Genomic DNA, 13,124 nt, shown 5'->3' with positions numbered 1-13,124 from the left:
CACGCCTCGTGCTGTTCCGTTTTGTCCGTGTAGCTTTTTGGCTTCAGCTCCTCAATGTCTTCCCCTTGCTCTTTTCTCTTCTTGCGGTCCTCGGGCGTTTCGCGTTTGCATCCTTGCCTCTTTCTCAGCAATGCCTCAAAGTCGGCGTAAATTACAAAAGGCGCTTTCATTTGTTTTTGATAGTTTTTAAAAGAAAGAGTGTTTTTCCCCTCTTCCGGCATTTCGATTCTTGTTGGCCTGCCGTTAACTCCATTGCAATATTTTTCGTGCTTTTCGAGCAAGTCTGCTCTTGTAAAACCGGTCAAGCACATCATGCAAAAGTGTTTTTTGTTGTGTGATTTAGTCTGATCGTAAAGCAGAGCGCTTACTTTTTTTACAAAACAGTAGTGCTGAATTAATCCTGACTCAATTAACATAAGGTTTATACGGGAAATGCTATTTTCTTTTTTGCTTGTTCTGAGAGGTATCACACAGTCGTCTTCCCATCCAAACACATTTATTGCAAGGTTGTTGTTTTGCGCCTCAAGCCTGTCAATCTGCTTTAGAGGCGTTGGAAAATCGATTCCATTGTAGTTTATTCCGTCGTCAACTGGGTATCTGCTTGTTCTTTGCGGATTTTTCCCATCTCTTGGCAGAAATAATGCAGCTCTCAAAGCCCATTTCAAACATTCGTTATCCCTGTTTTGCACGTTAATAACTGCTTTTTTGTTTGCCAATTTTGGTGGTAAAGGCAGATAACTCCCCCCTCTCAATGGCTGATAACGCGCGACATTGATATACGCCATTTCTATTCTTTCAATTTTCCACCCCGAGCCCTTCTCTGACCAAGCCTCAATTTCTCCCTTTGCTTTTTCGATAAATCTGTCAAACTCTTTTTCGATTTTTTCTTTGGTGTTTTTTGAAAACACGTGCGGTTCTCTTTCACTGAAATAGTGGTTCATGTGTTGCGTAACTCCGTCTCTTTGTATCGAAAATTTAACTTCAAGTCCAAAGCTTGCTTTTAAGCTTCGTAAGTCATCAATTTCGCTTACTAAAAGATCATAAAACTTTTTCTTGTTTTTTCTTGCAAAAATGTAAAGATCTTTGTTGTTTTCGTTAGCTTCCGGTATGTCCATTTTCCATACACGAAGCCATTCGTGAAAATCGGTGTGGGCCAGTAAAAAAGTTAAATTTCTTTGGGGGTTTCTTTGAAATTCACGGAGGTTTTCCTCCATCATAGCTTGCAAAACTTCTGACGAATATCTTGCGGCAGCCATCTGTTGTATATACCAAAGAAAATATTTGTTTAATTGAAAAATAAATCTAGCACACAGGTGGCGCTCTCTGTTGCTGCGGGCCGTTAGAGGTGCCGCCAACGCCTTTTTTGCAACTCGTTTCGCGAGGGGGGTAAGAAAGGCGTCTTGCGTTCCGCGCACACTTGTAAATTAGGAGTTGTGGACACAAATTGTGACAAGGAGCGAGGCGAGCCTGGGCGAGCCGAGCGAGTTGTCACGGTTTGTGCCACAACTCCTAATTTACAAGTGTGTCAGCAATATCATTCTGCAAGTTACTTTAAGTTTATGCGCGCAGGCATGGTGATACGTGTTTGCGTCAGCTGTCGCACGCTCAGTTCGTCAACGAAAAATGCAACAAAATGATTTCGAGAAAGACTTGTTGCGATCTGTCGAAAAATTCGCGCTATATGTTATTTGTTATAAGAACATTGCAATACAGCTGCTAACAAAGATGGCCGTGCGTTAAAATCTCTTTCAATCGCCCCAAGAAAACATTGACGTCAACTCTCCTTTGTAACGTTCATCTTTTTGTTTCGTAAGAGAGCGCGCAGTCATTCTTGCAGGGTTTCCTTAGTCGAGAACGGTGCTTCAGGAAGGAGAATGTAATTAGGGAAATAACGCACAGGGAAATGAGAACTTCAGTATTTCTCGTCTTATGCGTTTTGAGTTGCTTTTGTTTAAAGTTTGTTATCTATGATGTCGTTGGACAAAAAAGGTGAGATTCGTAAAAAGTGGCGTAACTTCGTGCGCTTAAAGAATAAACCGTTATTGAGCTTTACTACCATGGATAGTATCCATGTTTCTACTGTGACAGTGTTGTGTAAAATAAACATAGCAAAGTCTTTACTTTATTTTAGATTACTTTTTTCTGCAACTAGAGTTAGATTCTTTTTGAGAACCCGGTCGGGTACGGGGCTCTTCTTAAATTGGACTATACTGGGGGGCTCCGGGGAGGTACCTTTTCGCTGGAATTTTATAAAAGGGGACACAAAGCTGTAAGCGAAACTGTAGGCGAAAGTGAAAAATTACGAAAAGAAATACAGTATCGATCCTCTCTTTAGGTATCTAAAAGGGGTGCCATTTTCTATCGAAGGTATACGGAAGGCTTACCTTTTCTGTCAAAAATGGTATATGAAAGAGTAAGGGGTTTCGAACTCGGAACTGAGCCTCCCCGTATTAAAACAAAACATGTTTGAGTATCCCCCTCCCCGAGGATCTTGAAACTTGTGGTAAACTACACTGATTGAAAACGTCATTGGTTGAAACGTACTATAGCGACTGACTTAATAATAAATAAACGTGGCAATCGCTAAGTTTTATCGCGTCTTTATTAAAATCACAATCTCAAAGAAAAGTACTTGGGACACCATTTAAAACGCGACAATTCGTCACGAATGCTAGGAAATAGAGATCCCTCCCCCCGCCCCCTTTACAATGGTACAACATTGGAAGTGGAGAGAGGGGGAATTACTAGATATTTTGTGTTTCAGACGGCAGAAACAACAACAACAACAACAACAACAACAGCAAGTGTCCTTCTCCCATCGCCAATCTGAATTACTTTTTGCTCCGTCTGGCGTACCAAGCTTTCGTGCGCTTTTCATCTTCTCGAAAAAAAAAAAAACGAGTGCAACCCAGGTGATAGTGAAACCTCCTACGTAATACTACTTTTTGGGAGTTCGCCGCAAGATTTGTGTGTGAAAGGCCCCGTGTCAAGTACAAAATGACTTGCTATTAACTTATCACGCACAGTAAAAAGTAATGAAAATGGAGAATTTGGTCCTGAAAAAGAAATGAAACATACTTCGAGACAAAAATGAATGTGACCAATCTGTCAGTGGGGGTTATAAAGAGAGAAGCAGAGACACCAGTAAAGGTCAAAAGGAAGGCTTTATTAAAGGCTTATGTTTCCTTCTCCAGCAAAACATGACCCACTTTACAGTGTTTTCTAAACAACACGTAATGTTCTACCCTATTACATAAAACCTTGCTCATAATTAAAAGCCTTTCCGACGACAAACATGCTTGGTTAATCAGAAGTGCTGTGATATTAATAGTCAGACGGCTCTCCGCTGTTCAAGAAAATTTATTATCCAACACCATTCCATGGCGTACAAATCACGCGTGATGCAAATACGTATTTTGCACGTTATACTCAGCCAAGATTACCTTTTTGGTTGGCTGGATACTCAGTGGTTACCAGCTCGTATTCCAAAAGCTCTCTTCGTATTCTGTCTTTCGAGGAATTTTCAATTAGAACCAGGAAGATCACACATTGCCTTTGCTAAAAGCAGTGTATTCCGATTGGTTTGTGTAATCGAACGAGTGTTTACGGGAGACGCCTTTTTAAACTTTGAGAACATCGGTTTTATTCGGCATTGGAAACTATCAAATTTAAACCGGACTTTTTTTTGTAGAATGGAAACACTCTTCCGTTGTTTTGACCAGATGCACGGCGGTGCTTTATACTTTCTTAGTCGTGAACTGGAGATTCTTACAGAAGACGCCCCAAATCGTAAAGCATAAAGATCATGTTCCCTCCGTAAAACAATGTTTGCGTAATAACGCACAATTAACTTTGAAACAAATCATTTTATGAAAAATTCCTGCAAATGTTCCACAAAACTGAATGAACCTGCACTGAAAAAAAAAACAATTTCTGCAACAATTGTCTGAAGAATCTAAATCGTGACAGGCGATTTTACTGAGAAAGTTTAAACAATTCTGATGCAAGAAAGCGGATGGATAATAAATTGGTTCAATGCGAAGCCAGCGTTGCCGTACATTTTTCTCTATTTTTGTTTTTTGACTCGCCAAACAGAATTGTAATGATTTGCCGTTAAGACTTGATTGAACTTCACAGCAGGGCAAGCATGTCTGTCGAGAAAATTGAATGAACGTCACTTATCCTACAATAAAACTATCTGAGGACACAAAATACAACAATGCGCCACAGTCAAAAACACTGCCAAATTCCTAATCATAAGTGACTTCATAAGACCTTGTATTTTCTTGTTTAGGACTAAAAACACTACCATATTCTTGATTATAAATAACGTAATAAACTTTAGTATTTCTTGTTTAAAGACTGAAAACACTACCAAATTCTTGTATATCTTGTTTAGAGACTAAACACTACCAAATTCTTGATTATACATGAAATAAAAAACCTCACAAACTTCTTGTTTAGAGGGCAAGGGTAAGCATGTCTGTCGAGAAAATTGAATGAACGTCACTTATCCTACAATAAAACTATCTGAGGACGCAAAATACAACAATGTGCCACAGTCAAAAACACTACCAAATTCCTAATCACAAGTGACTTCATAAGACTTTTGTATTTTCTTGTTTAGAGACTAAAAACGCTACCAAATTCTTGATTATAAATGAAATAAAAAACCTCGCAATCTTCTTGTTTAGAGACTAAAACATTACTTAATTCTTGATCATAAATAAAATCACGACCTTAGTATTTTTTGTTTGGTGGCTATAACCACTACAAAATACCTTATTATAACTGTTGTTATGAAGTGAAATATTATTTTTAGTGCTCCGTAATTTTAGTTCATGATTTATTGTTTATAACTTTGTAAAACATGAGAATCTTGTGATTTAAGACCTTAGACCTTGGCATTTTCTTGATAGGAGACTAAAAAACGTTACCAAATTCCTAATTATAAATTTCATTATTATACCTTAGTATTTTCTTGCCAAGAGACTAAAAACACTACCAAATTGCTGAGGGTTGTCCAATATACACGACCTGATACGGATCGTAAAAATCATCACTCCAATTGTGCGGTTCGTACGGTTGGTACGAGTCGTGAAACAATGGGTTTACCAGTCGTACAGTGGACTACAGTTGGTGAAGGGCATATGATAGTGAGACATAGTGGGTCCTAACAGTGCTACGATTCGTACGAATCGTACGGTTCGTAGAGTTTGCGAGTCGTACAGTTGGTGAAGGGCATATGATAGTGAGACATAGTGGGTCCCGTAACAGTGCTACGATTCGTACGAATCGTACGGTTCGTACGAGTCGTCAAACAATGAATTTACGAGTCGTACAGTTGGTGAAGGGCATTTGATAGTGAGACATAGTGGGTCCTAACAGTGCTACGGTTCGTACGAATCGTACGGTTCGTACGAGTCGTCAAACCATGAGTTTACGAGTCATACAGTTGGTGAAGGGCATATGATAGTGAGACATAGTGGATCCTAACAGTGCTACGAATCGTACGAATCGTACGGTTCGTACGAGTCGTGAAACAATGAGTTTACGAGTCGTACAGTTGGTGAAATGCATATAATTAGTGAGACTTAGTTATAGAACGAAGAATACACTGCGTTTAGCGTGTTTGACATTTTCTAAAGCGTGTTTGGGTTTGCACGTTTTTAGCACGAGAAATATACATTGTGTTTTCCGTGTTGTGTTTAGCGAGTTTCGCTAGCACACTTTTTATAGAACGAAGAATACACATTGCGTTTAGCGTGTTTGGGCCATTCTAAAGCGTGTTTGGGTTTCCACGTTTTTAGAACGAGAAATATACATTGTGTTTTCCGTGTTGTGTTTAGCGAGTTTCGCTAGCACACTTTTTATAGAACGAAGAATACACATTGCGTTTAGCGTGTTTGGGCCATTCTAAAGCGTGTTTGGGTTTCCACGTGTTTAGAACGAGAAATATACATTGTGTTTACCGTGTTGGGGAAGTGACGCTTACAGAACGAGAAATATAAGTTATGCTTGGTGTGTTTTGCGTTTAGCGTGTTTGGGACATTTTCTAAAGCGTGTTTGGGTTTGAACGTTTTTAGAACAAGAAACACTGCGTTTAGCGTGTTTGGGACATTTTCTAAAGCGTGTTTGGGTTTGCACGTTTTTAGAACGAGAAATATACATTGTGTTTACCGTGTTGGGGACGTGACGCTTACAGAACGAGAAATATACATTATGCTTGGTGTGTTTTGATTACAGTATCACGCTTTATCACTAATGCTATGCAGTTAGCAAACTGCACGAGTCGTAAACTATTGTTTCACGACACGTACGAACTGTACGACTCGCACGATTCGTAGCACTGTTCGGACCCACCAAGTCTCGCTAATCATATGCACTTCACCAACTGTACGACTCGTAAACTATTGTTTCACGACTCGTACGAACCGTACGAACCGTACGATTCGTAGCACTGTTCGGACCCACCAAGTCTCGCTAATCATATGCACTTCACCAACTGTACGACTCGTAAACTATTGTTTCACGACTCGTACGAACCGTACGACTCGTACGATTCGTAGCACTGTTCGGACCCATTATGTCTCGCTAATCATATGCACTTCACCAACTGTACGACTCGTTAACTATTGTTTCACGACTCGTAGCACTTTTAGGACACACTATGTCCCACTAATCATATGCACTTCACCAACTGTACGACTCGTAAACTATTGTTTCACGACTCGTACGAACCGTACGAACCGTACGATTCGTAGCACTGTTCGGACCCACCAAGTCTCGCTAATCATATGCACTTCACCAACTGTACGACTCGTAAACTATTGTTTCACGACTCGTACGAACCGTACGAACCGTACGATTCGTAGCACTGTTCGGACCCACCAAGTCTCGCTAATCATATGCACTTCACCAACTGTACGACTCGTAAACTATTGTTTCACGACTCGTACGAACCGTACGACTCGTACGATTCGTAGCACTGTTCGGACCCATTATGTCTCGCTAATCATATGCACTTCACCAACTGTACGACTCGTTAACTATTGTTTCACGACTCGTACGAACCGTACGACTCGTACGATTCGTAGCACTTTTAGGACACACTATGTCCCACTAATCATATGCACTTCACCAACTGTACGACTCGTAAACTATTGTTTCACGACTCGTACGATTCGCAGCACTGTTCGGACCCATTATGTCCCGCTAATCATATGCACTTCAACAACTGTACGACTCGTAAACTATTGTTTTACGACTCGTACGAACCGTACCAACCGTACGATTCGTCTAATGGTTTTTACGATTCGTATCAGGTCGTGTATATTGGACATGGATGAAATTGCTACTTATAAATGTCAGTACCAAATTTCTTACTATTAATAACTTTATTAATCCTGAGTACGTATTTTTTGTTAGTGTCTGAAAACGCTACCAAATTCTTAATTACAAATTACATCAGCTAACATCATTCGACTAGTATCTTCTTTTTAAGTGAAGAATAACATAATATAACAATAGAGTTGATGTTCGTGGGCGTAAATATGTTTTTGGCCCGACTCAGGCTCATTTTAAAAAATGAGCTCTGAGAAGGGCCAAACACATATTCACGCCCAAGAACATCAACTCTATTACTATTATGATCATTTCAGAGGGCATTAAGTTAAGGAACCAAAAAAAGTAAGCGATATCTTAAAAACTGCCGACTTGCGAGTCGGCGTTTATTTCAGATTGAAAACTAGGTTTAAAAGTTTACAAAACTTGGCAGACAACCGCAAAATTACTCAAAACAATCTTTGCTTGAAAAGGAAATTACAGAATTCTATCGGCAGCAAAGAAATAGTCGTCATTTAGAAGTGTTAAAATTAATTGTACTGTTTGGAATATGCCTGAAATTCAACTGAGCGAGTTTTGCTCGACGAAGACAAACTTACATTCTTTTCGCCGCCTGGATTCTTCTTTGAGTTTCTGTAATTCCTCTTCATCTAGCTGAGAAGACTGAAAATTTGCTTTCCCGTTCAGTCCTTCAAAAATTTTGTCGTTATAAAGCTCAAAAACAGTTTTGAAGCTTCTCGACTCAAATTAAACGAAGCTTGAAAATATGCCAGCTTGTGCCAGCCAGCAAGAAAACGGCGCGAACAGAATGGTTTTCAGTTCTGATCGTTAATAACTTTTTTCAGTCTAATTGGTCCACCGCAGCGGGCTAAAATATATTTTAGCCCGCTGAATTCTCCATTTTAGCCAGCAAAATACGCCAAAATGCCCGATGAAATGATTATAATAAAGGTTTACGCCCCCCTCTTACAAACAGATTTATGGCGTCTTTAAAAGCAATGATATCCATGTGATACCTTGCAACATTTTAACACTGCTCAAAAGGAGGTCTCGTATGTTTCGTTTGGTGGCTCATGAATGTCGGCAATGACTACGTCACTTTCAGGATAAATCGTGCTAGGTTTGGGTTTTGTTATTTTAGTCACCTCACTTCTGGTATCGGCTTTCTTGTCACCATTCTGAGTTTCCTTCACGTTAGTTTCGTCGATTTCCTCAAGGGTAAATTCGATGGCTCCGGTGTCTTTTAAAGTGCTTGAAATCGACGGCATGTTTATCTTTCCCGTTTGGAGTTGTTGCTTAAGAGCATTCCTGCCAACCAATCCACGTAATTCGCCCTGTAACTCATTCAGAGGAAGCAGCATGGCCAAACAACACGAAAAGGACCATTGTGGATTTTTGCGCCACTCTTTTATGTGGCGGTAAACTAGTAGAAGGTACTGGGCTGCAAAGATAAAGAAGCTCCGGATTAGTAATCAACTAATAATGAGGACACGATAATAATAATAATAATAATAATAATAATAATAATAATAATAATAATAATAATAATAATAATAATAATAATAATAATAATAATTAAAACATGTTTCTACAGGATGACCATTTCAATTATAAAAACTACTATCAACATGGGTCCTGTGTAAACGATAAATTGTATTCGTAAACTGTCTGGATTGCTTTAGAGTGCTCCAGTATAGATAATTGGACCGCTTTCTGGGAGTGGCTTGTTCATATAGCGAATCTTCCGTGGGCCGATGACCGTCATTGAAAATGACCGATGATTGATGCATTTTCAAACTTTTACCCACAAGGTATATTTGGCTACAAACCATCAGCAGTACATTGGCATAGAGTAAATAACTCCCCCTCCCCCCCCCCCCCCCCCCTCCACAAAAGAGGTATTTGCCTTTGCAGGTTAAAATTTTAAACATGTCAAAACCGCGATACTTACCCACCAAAAGTCCAATCACCAAAGAGTTAGCTCCGATGACTAATACTGTAAACAAGGTGCTGTCCACGTATGAGTCTATTGAGGCGGGTATGTTTTCTTTGGGAATCTTGCTAACAGTTCCAATGCCGAGGTTGACGAAGGTAACCGCAAGGGATGTCAGCATTAACCTGTTCTCGAATTTATCCAATATGGGGTGGACATATGCAAAGAGCATTCCATAGAGACCTGAAATGACACACGCAAGTCCAACATAGGCCCTGCTTTCTCCTCCCACAAGTATCAAACCGGATGTCAATACAACCTTCCGAACCATCTCGACAAACTCCCAATACCACGAATGAGAATTGTAATTCTCGAATAGGAATCGCAATCCCCTGGAAACTTCTGTGCTTGGTTCCTGTGTGTGAGATGTTTCGTTGTCAGCTTCGCTTTCACCAATCACCTTTCGTTGTTTCCAAAGAACTGTCATCGATACGGCTGGCAGAAGGAGTATGTAGAAAACCGCACAGTATGCAACGATGACCAAACGATTGTACTCTGGACCATGGCATATTATGTTGTAATCGGCTTTGAGGAACTTTGGACATTCTTTTTCGTTTTCGTCGTCACAAAGTTCCCGACAAGCCAAGGGGAGCACGCTTGCTGCTTTAGAGCATGTACTCAGGTACGTCACGTAAAGAACAAAAAACAAGTTTCTGTAGATTAGTTCTTTCGCTTGTGAAGTTTTCACCACTAGATCCCTTTCATCTAAACTGCTACGCATCAGAAAGACCTTTCTCAGTCCGTAGATAACGAGAGACATCGTGATGGCGGCAGCATTTAAAGCGAGAATGGCAAACAAGCTTCCAAATGCATCGACTTTCAAACCTGGTAGTATGCAGTGAATAGGTGCCATCTGGAGTACGTTCAGCTGTAACAGTTCTGAATATTTCCCAATAAGCGCGAGTGATTCTGGCCACTTTATGTAGGCAAATGCTTCCAGGACACCAAACGTTACTTGGTAAAAGCCTATCACGATCTTTAGTCTGCCAAGTATCATATCCACTGTAGAGCGTCCAGTACTCTTCTTGCATTTCTTTTTGCTTGTCCACACCACGAGTGCAATGATTATCGCAATCACAGCTGCTGCAATTGACAGCTGGCCAGCCATCCAGGTCTTTGTTGGACATGTTTTGCATGTTTGCATTTGCTTATAGTACCCAGCACTGCACACCTCACATAATGGACCTTCATAGCCATCATCACATTTAGAATCTAGATCTCCCCTGCACGATTCCTTTCTTGGGCATCTATGTGTCTTAGGCAGGACGTAAGGGTACTCTATGAGGGAACCGTTACGCGAAGAATTGCGTGAAGAATTTCCTACAACAGGAATGATGTTCACGAGATTCATGGTGTACTTTTCATACAATAGTTTGTGTGTATTGTTCCCCCATTTCCACCAGTAGCCAGACTCAAGAGTAGCATAGTCATCCACACATTTTAGCCCAGCTTGATCACACTGTTTACAACCTTCAAAAAGATGTATTCGGAAAAATCCATCCAAGCATTTGCAGGCTCTGAATCCTGCAAAAATGCTTGTATTTGTTCCTGAAATAAAAGTGAAAACTACAAATTAATAATTATATAATTTATTATATACTATAAAACACCAGTCGGACGCTTAACCAATGTCTATTTAACTTGGTTTAAATGGGGCAAACATCCTGCATACCGCTAGGATTGATTAGATTTTTCCACACGTGGGATAAGTGTTGAAAGAAATGATGGTAAATATCAAGCTTTGCACAACACAGTTAAAGAGATATTCGTTATTCAGTGCCACTCGCTACTCGAAAACGATTCTCGATCTTAATTTTCTAATGACTTTTTAGAATTGTTAAAACAATTCTAAACTGCAATTACGATTCTTTAGCTAGATCTATGATCGCAAATTTGTAATTAAAATTGGCGAGAGAATAAGAAAGCCATCAATACTCTCAAGACAGTCAGCAGGTAAACGAAATCAATATTTTTAAATTAAGGTACACTACTTAAAGAAACATGTGGGGACAAGACTATAAGAACTTCCAAGCGTCATTATACATTCCTGTAAAACACAATCTATGATCCAAGGCACAATATTTATCCCCACTTTAATTGAGAGTGCAATTTCCAGGATCGCTATTTCATTTCATCCTCAAGGCTAATTTATACATCAATATAAATTCAAGGCAATGTCATAACCATAGACCTGCTTACCGTAATGATTCGATTTAGCGCCCTCCTTCCAATAAGCGCCCCCTTCCGAATAAGCGCCCCCCTTCGAATGTGTTTTTGTTAATAAGCGCCCCTATTCCAATAAGCGCCCCCATTCTAATAAGCGCTCCCATTCTTATACGCGCCCCTATTCTAAAAAGCGCTCCTATTGTGGCTAACTGCCCCTACTGAACTCGTCGACGTCGAAAAGATAAACTCATGAACATTTACCGTATCGTACATGTATATATTTACTGCTAAAATGAACAATTCTTGTTAGTTACATTTGGTTGTTTCGCAAAAAAATAAATAAGCGCTCTGTCCCGAATAAGCGCCCTGTCTCCAATAAGCGCCCGCCCTTAAGGTGGTAAAAGTAAATAAGCGCCCCGGGCGCTAAATCGAATCATTACGGTAAGTACTCCTTCTAGCGAGAGAATCTACCAGTTCACTTCCTGTCATGGATCACTTGCTGCACGTGATCCTCTAACGTCGAATGATCTCACTCTGACAGTCATGTGCTTGCTGTCATGTACAGTGCCGACCGATCTAGCTGAATTGCGTTGAAATGTTCCCAGAAAGCTGTTCCACAAAAAGATTTCTCCGATTATTGAATTTCAGCCTGGTTAAAAGGCTGTGGCTTTAAAATGGTATAAAAAGAAACATAACGATCTTTGAGAAATCGGAGAGACGCTTTCAAAGTGTTATGTGTTAACCTCTTACTAACCGAGCGCGAGGGCCGTACTGGGGAATATTGGCCCGAGGTCGTGGCAGTACGGACCGAGCGCAGCGAGGTCCGTACAAAAACGACCGAGGGCCATTATTCCCCAGTACTGCTCGAGCAAGCTAGGTTAGTAAGTAGTTTATTATATGGCACTCGAGCCATGCTTGTTTATTTTTCTGTTAAAAAGCACTTCCGGTCACTTGCATTCAAAGGGCTTCTTCCGTAACGTGCTCATGATGACGCGAGCAACTCAGAAAGAACAAGCTACCACGAGTTTGAGCACAACTTTATTGATCGTGACAAAGAAGACGAATATTCACCAAGCGGATTTTATTATTCTAAAGATCGGGACAGTTCTGATGTAGAAACTGGAATAAGCACCACGGAAAGCCAGGAGGCCGCTCAGCTAACCAAACTGAGGTTTCTTGGCCATCATTCTGCTGTTGAAGTTGGACTTCTCCGCAGCGTAACTTTCGGCATTCGTCTCTGGCTCGTCAACAGAAGTGTAAGGATAAATTAAAAAAAAAAAAAAAAAAACACCAGACAGTTCTATGAATTACCTATTGGATTGGAATCGCTTAATTTTCCCGCTTCATAAAGATCATCTTTGACTTCGTCGTCTTCATCAATCGCCCGGAGCGGCTTTTTACCTTCGCTGTAAGCCTTACTTGTGAACAAGTGACTGGCACTTCGCAGCTATAGTACTCTTCTCGATTTTTCAAACTCAGTGTCGTTGATGATGTTGAATGGATATTTCTTCTCAGACCTGTATCGCTGTATGCTTCGCTAAAAACGGGAAATTGCTGCTGGCTCGTACTCTTGTCCTCTTTTAGCTAGCTCCGTGTGTTTATAAAAAATTCGCTGCGCGTG

General features: G+C 40.3%; 2 protein-coding genes across 2 annotated transcripts in view; both read right to left on the bottom strand.

The window, feature by feature from the left end:
• Positions 1-13,124, bottom strand: part of LOC144640220 (uncharacterized) — a 303,086-nt gene that overhangs the window by 175,181 nt on the left and 114,781 nt on the right. The gene's annotated exons all lie outside the window — the stretch shown is intronic.
• The window catches only part of LOC144640208 (uncharacterized), a 42,831-nt gene continuing 37,342 nt past the window's right edge, over positions 7,636-13,124 (bottom strand). The window contains exons 13-14 of the mRNA XM_078499412.1: positions 9,296-10,885; positions 7,636-8,785 (exon numbers count right to left, since the gene is read on the bottom strand). Of these exons, the coding sequence (XP_078355538.1) occupies positions 8,382-8,785; positions 9,296-10,885 (1,994 nt within the window). The 3' untranslated portion in view covers positions 7,636-8,381. The remainder of the gene's footprint in view (positions 8,786-9,295; positions 10,886-13,124) is intronic.

Source organism: Oculina patagonica, unplaced genomic scaffold (assembly GCF_052425735.1).
Source record: "Oculina patagonica isolate OP01 unplaced genomic scaffold, crgOcupat unplaced2, whole genome shotgun sequence".
NCBI classification, from domain to species: domain Eukaryota; kingdom Metazoa; phylum Cnidaria; class Anthozoa; order Scleractinia; family Oculinidae; genus Oculina; species Oculina patagonica.
Note: the sequence above shows the minus strand (reverse complement) of the source record. Positions and strands in the feature narration are given on the sequence as shown.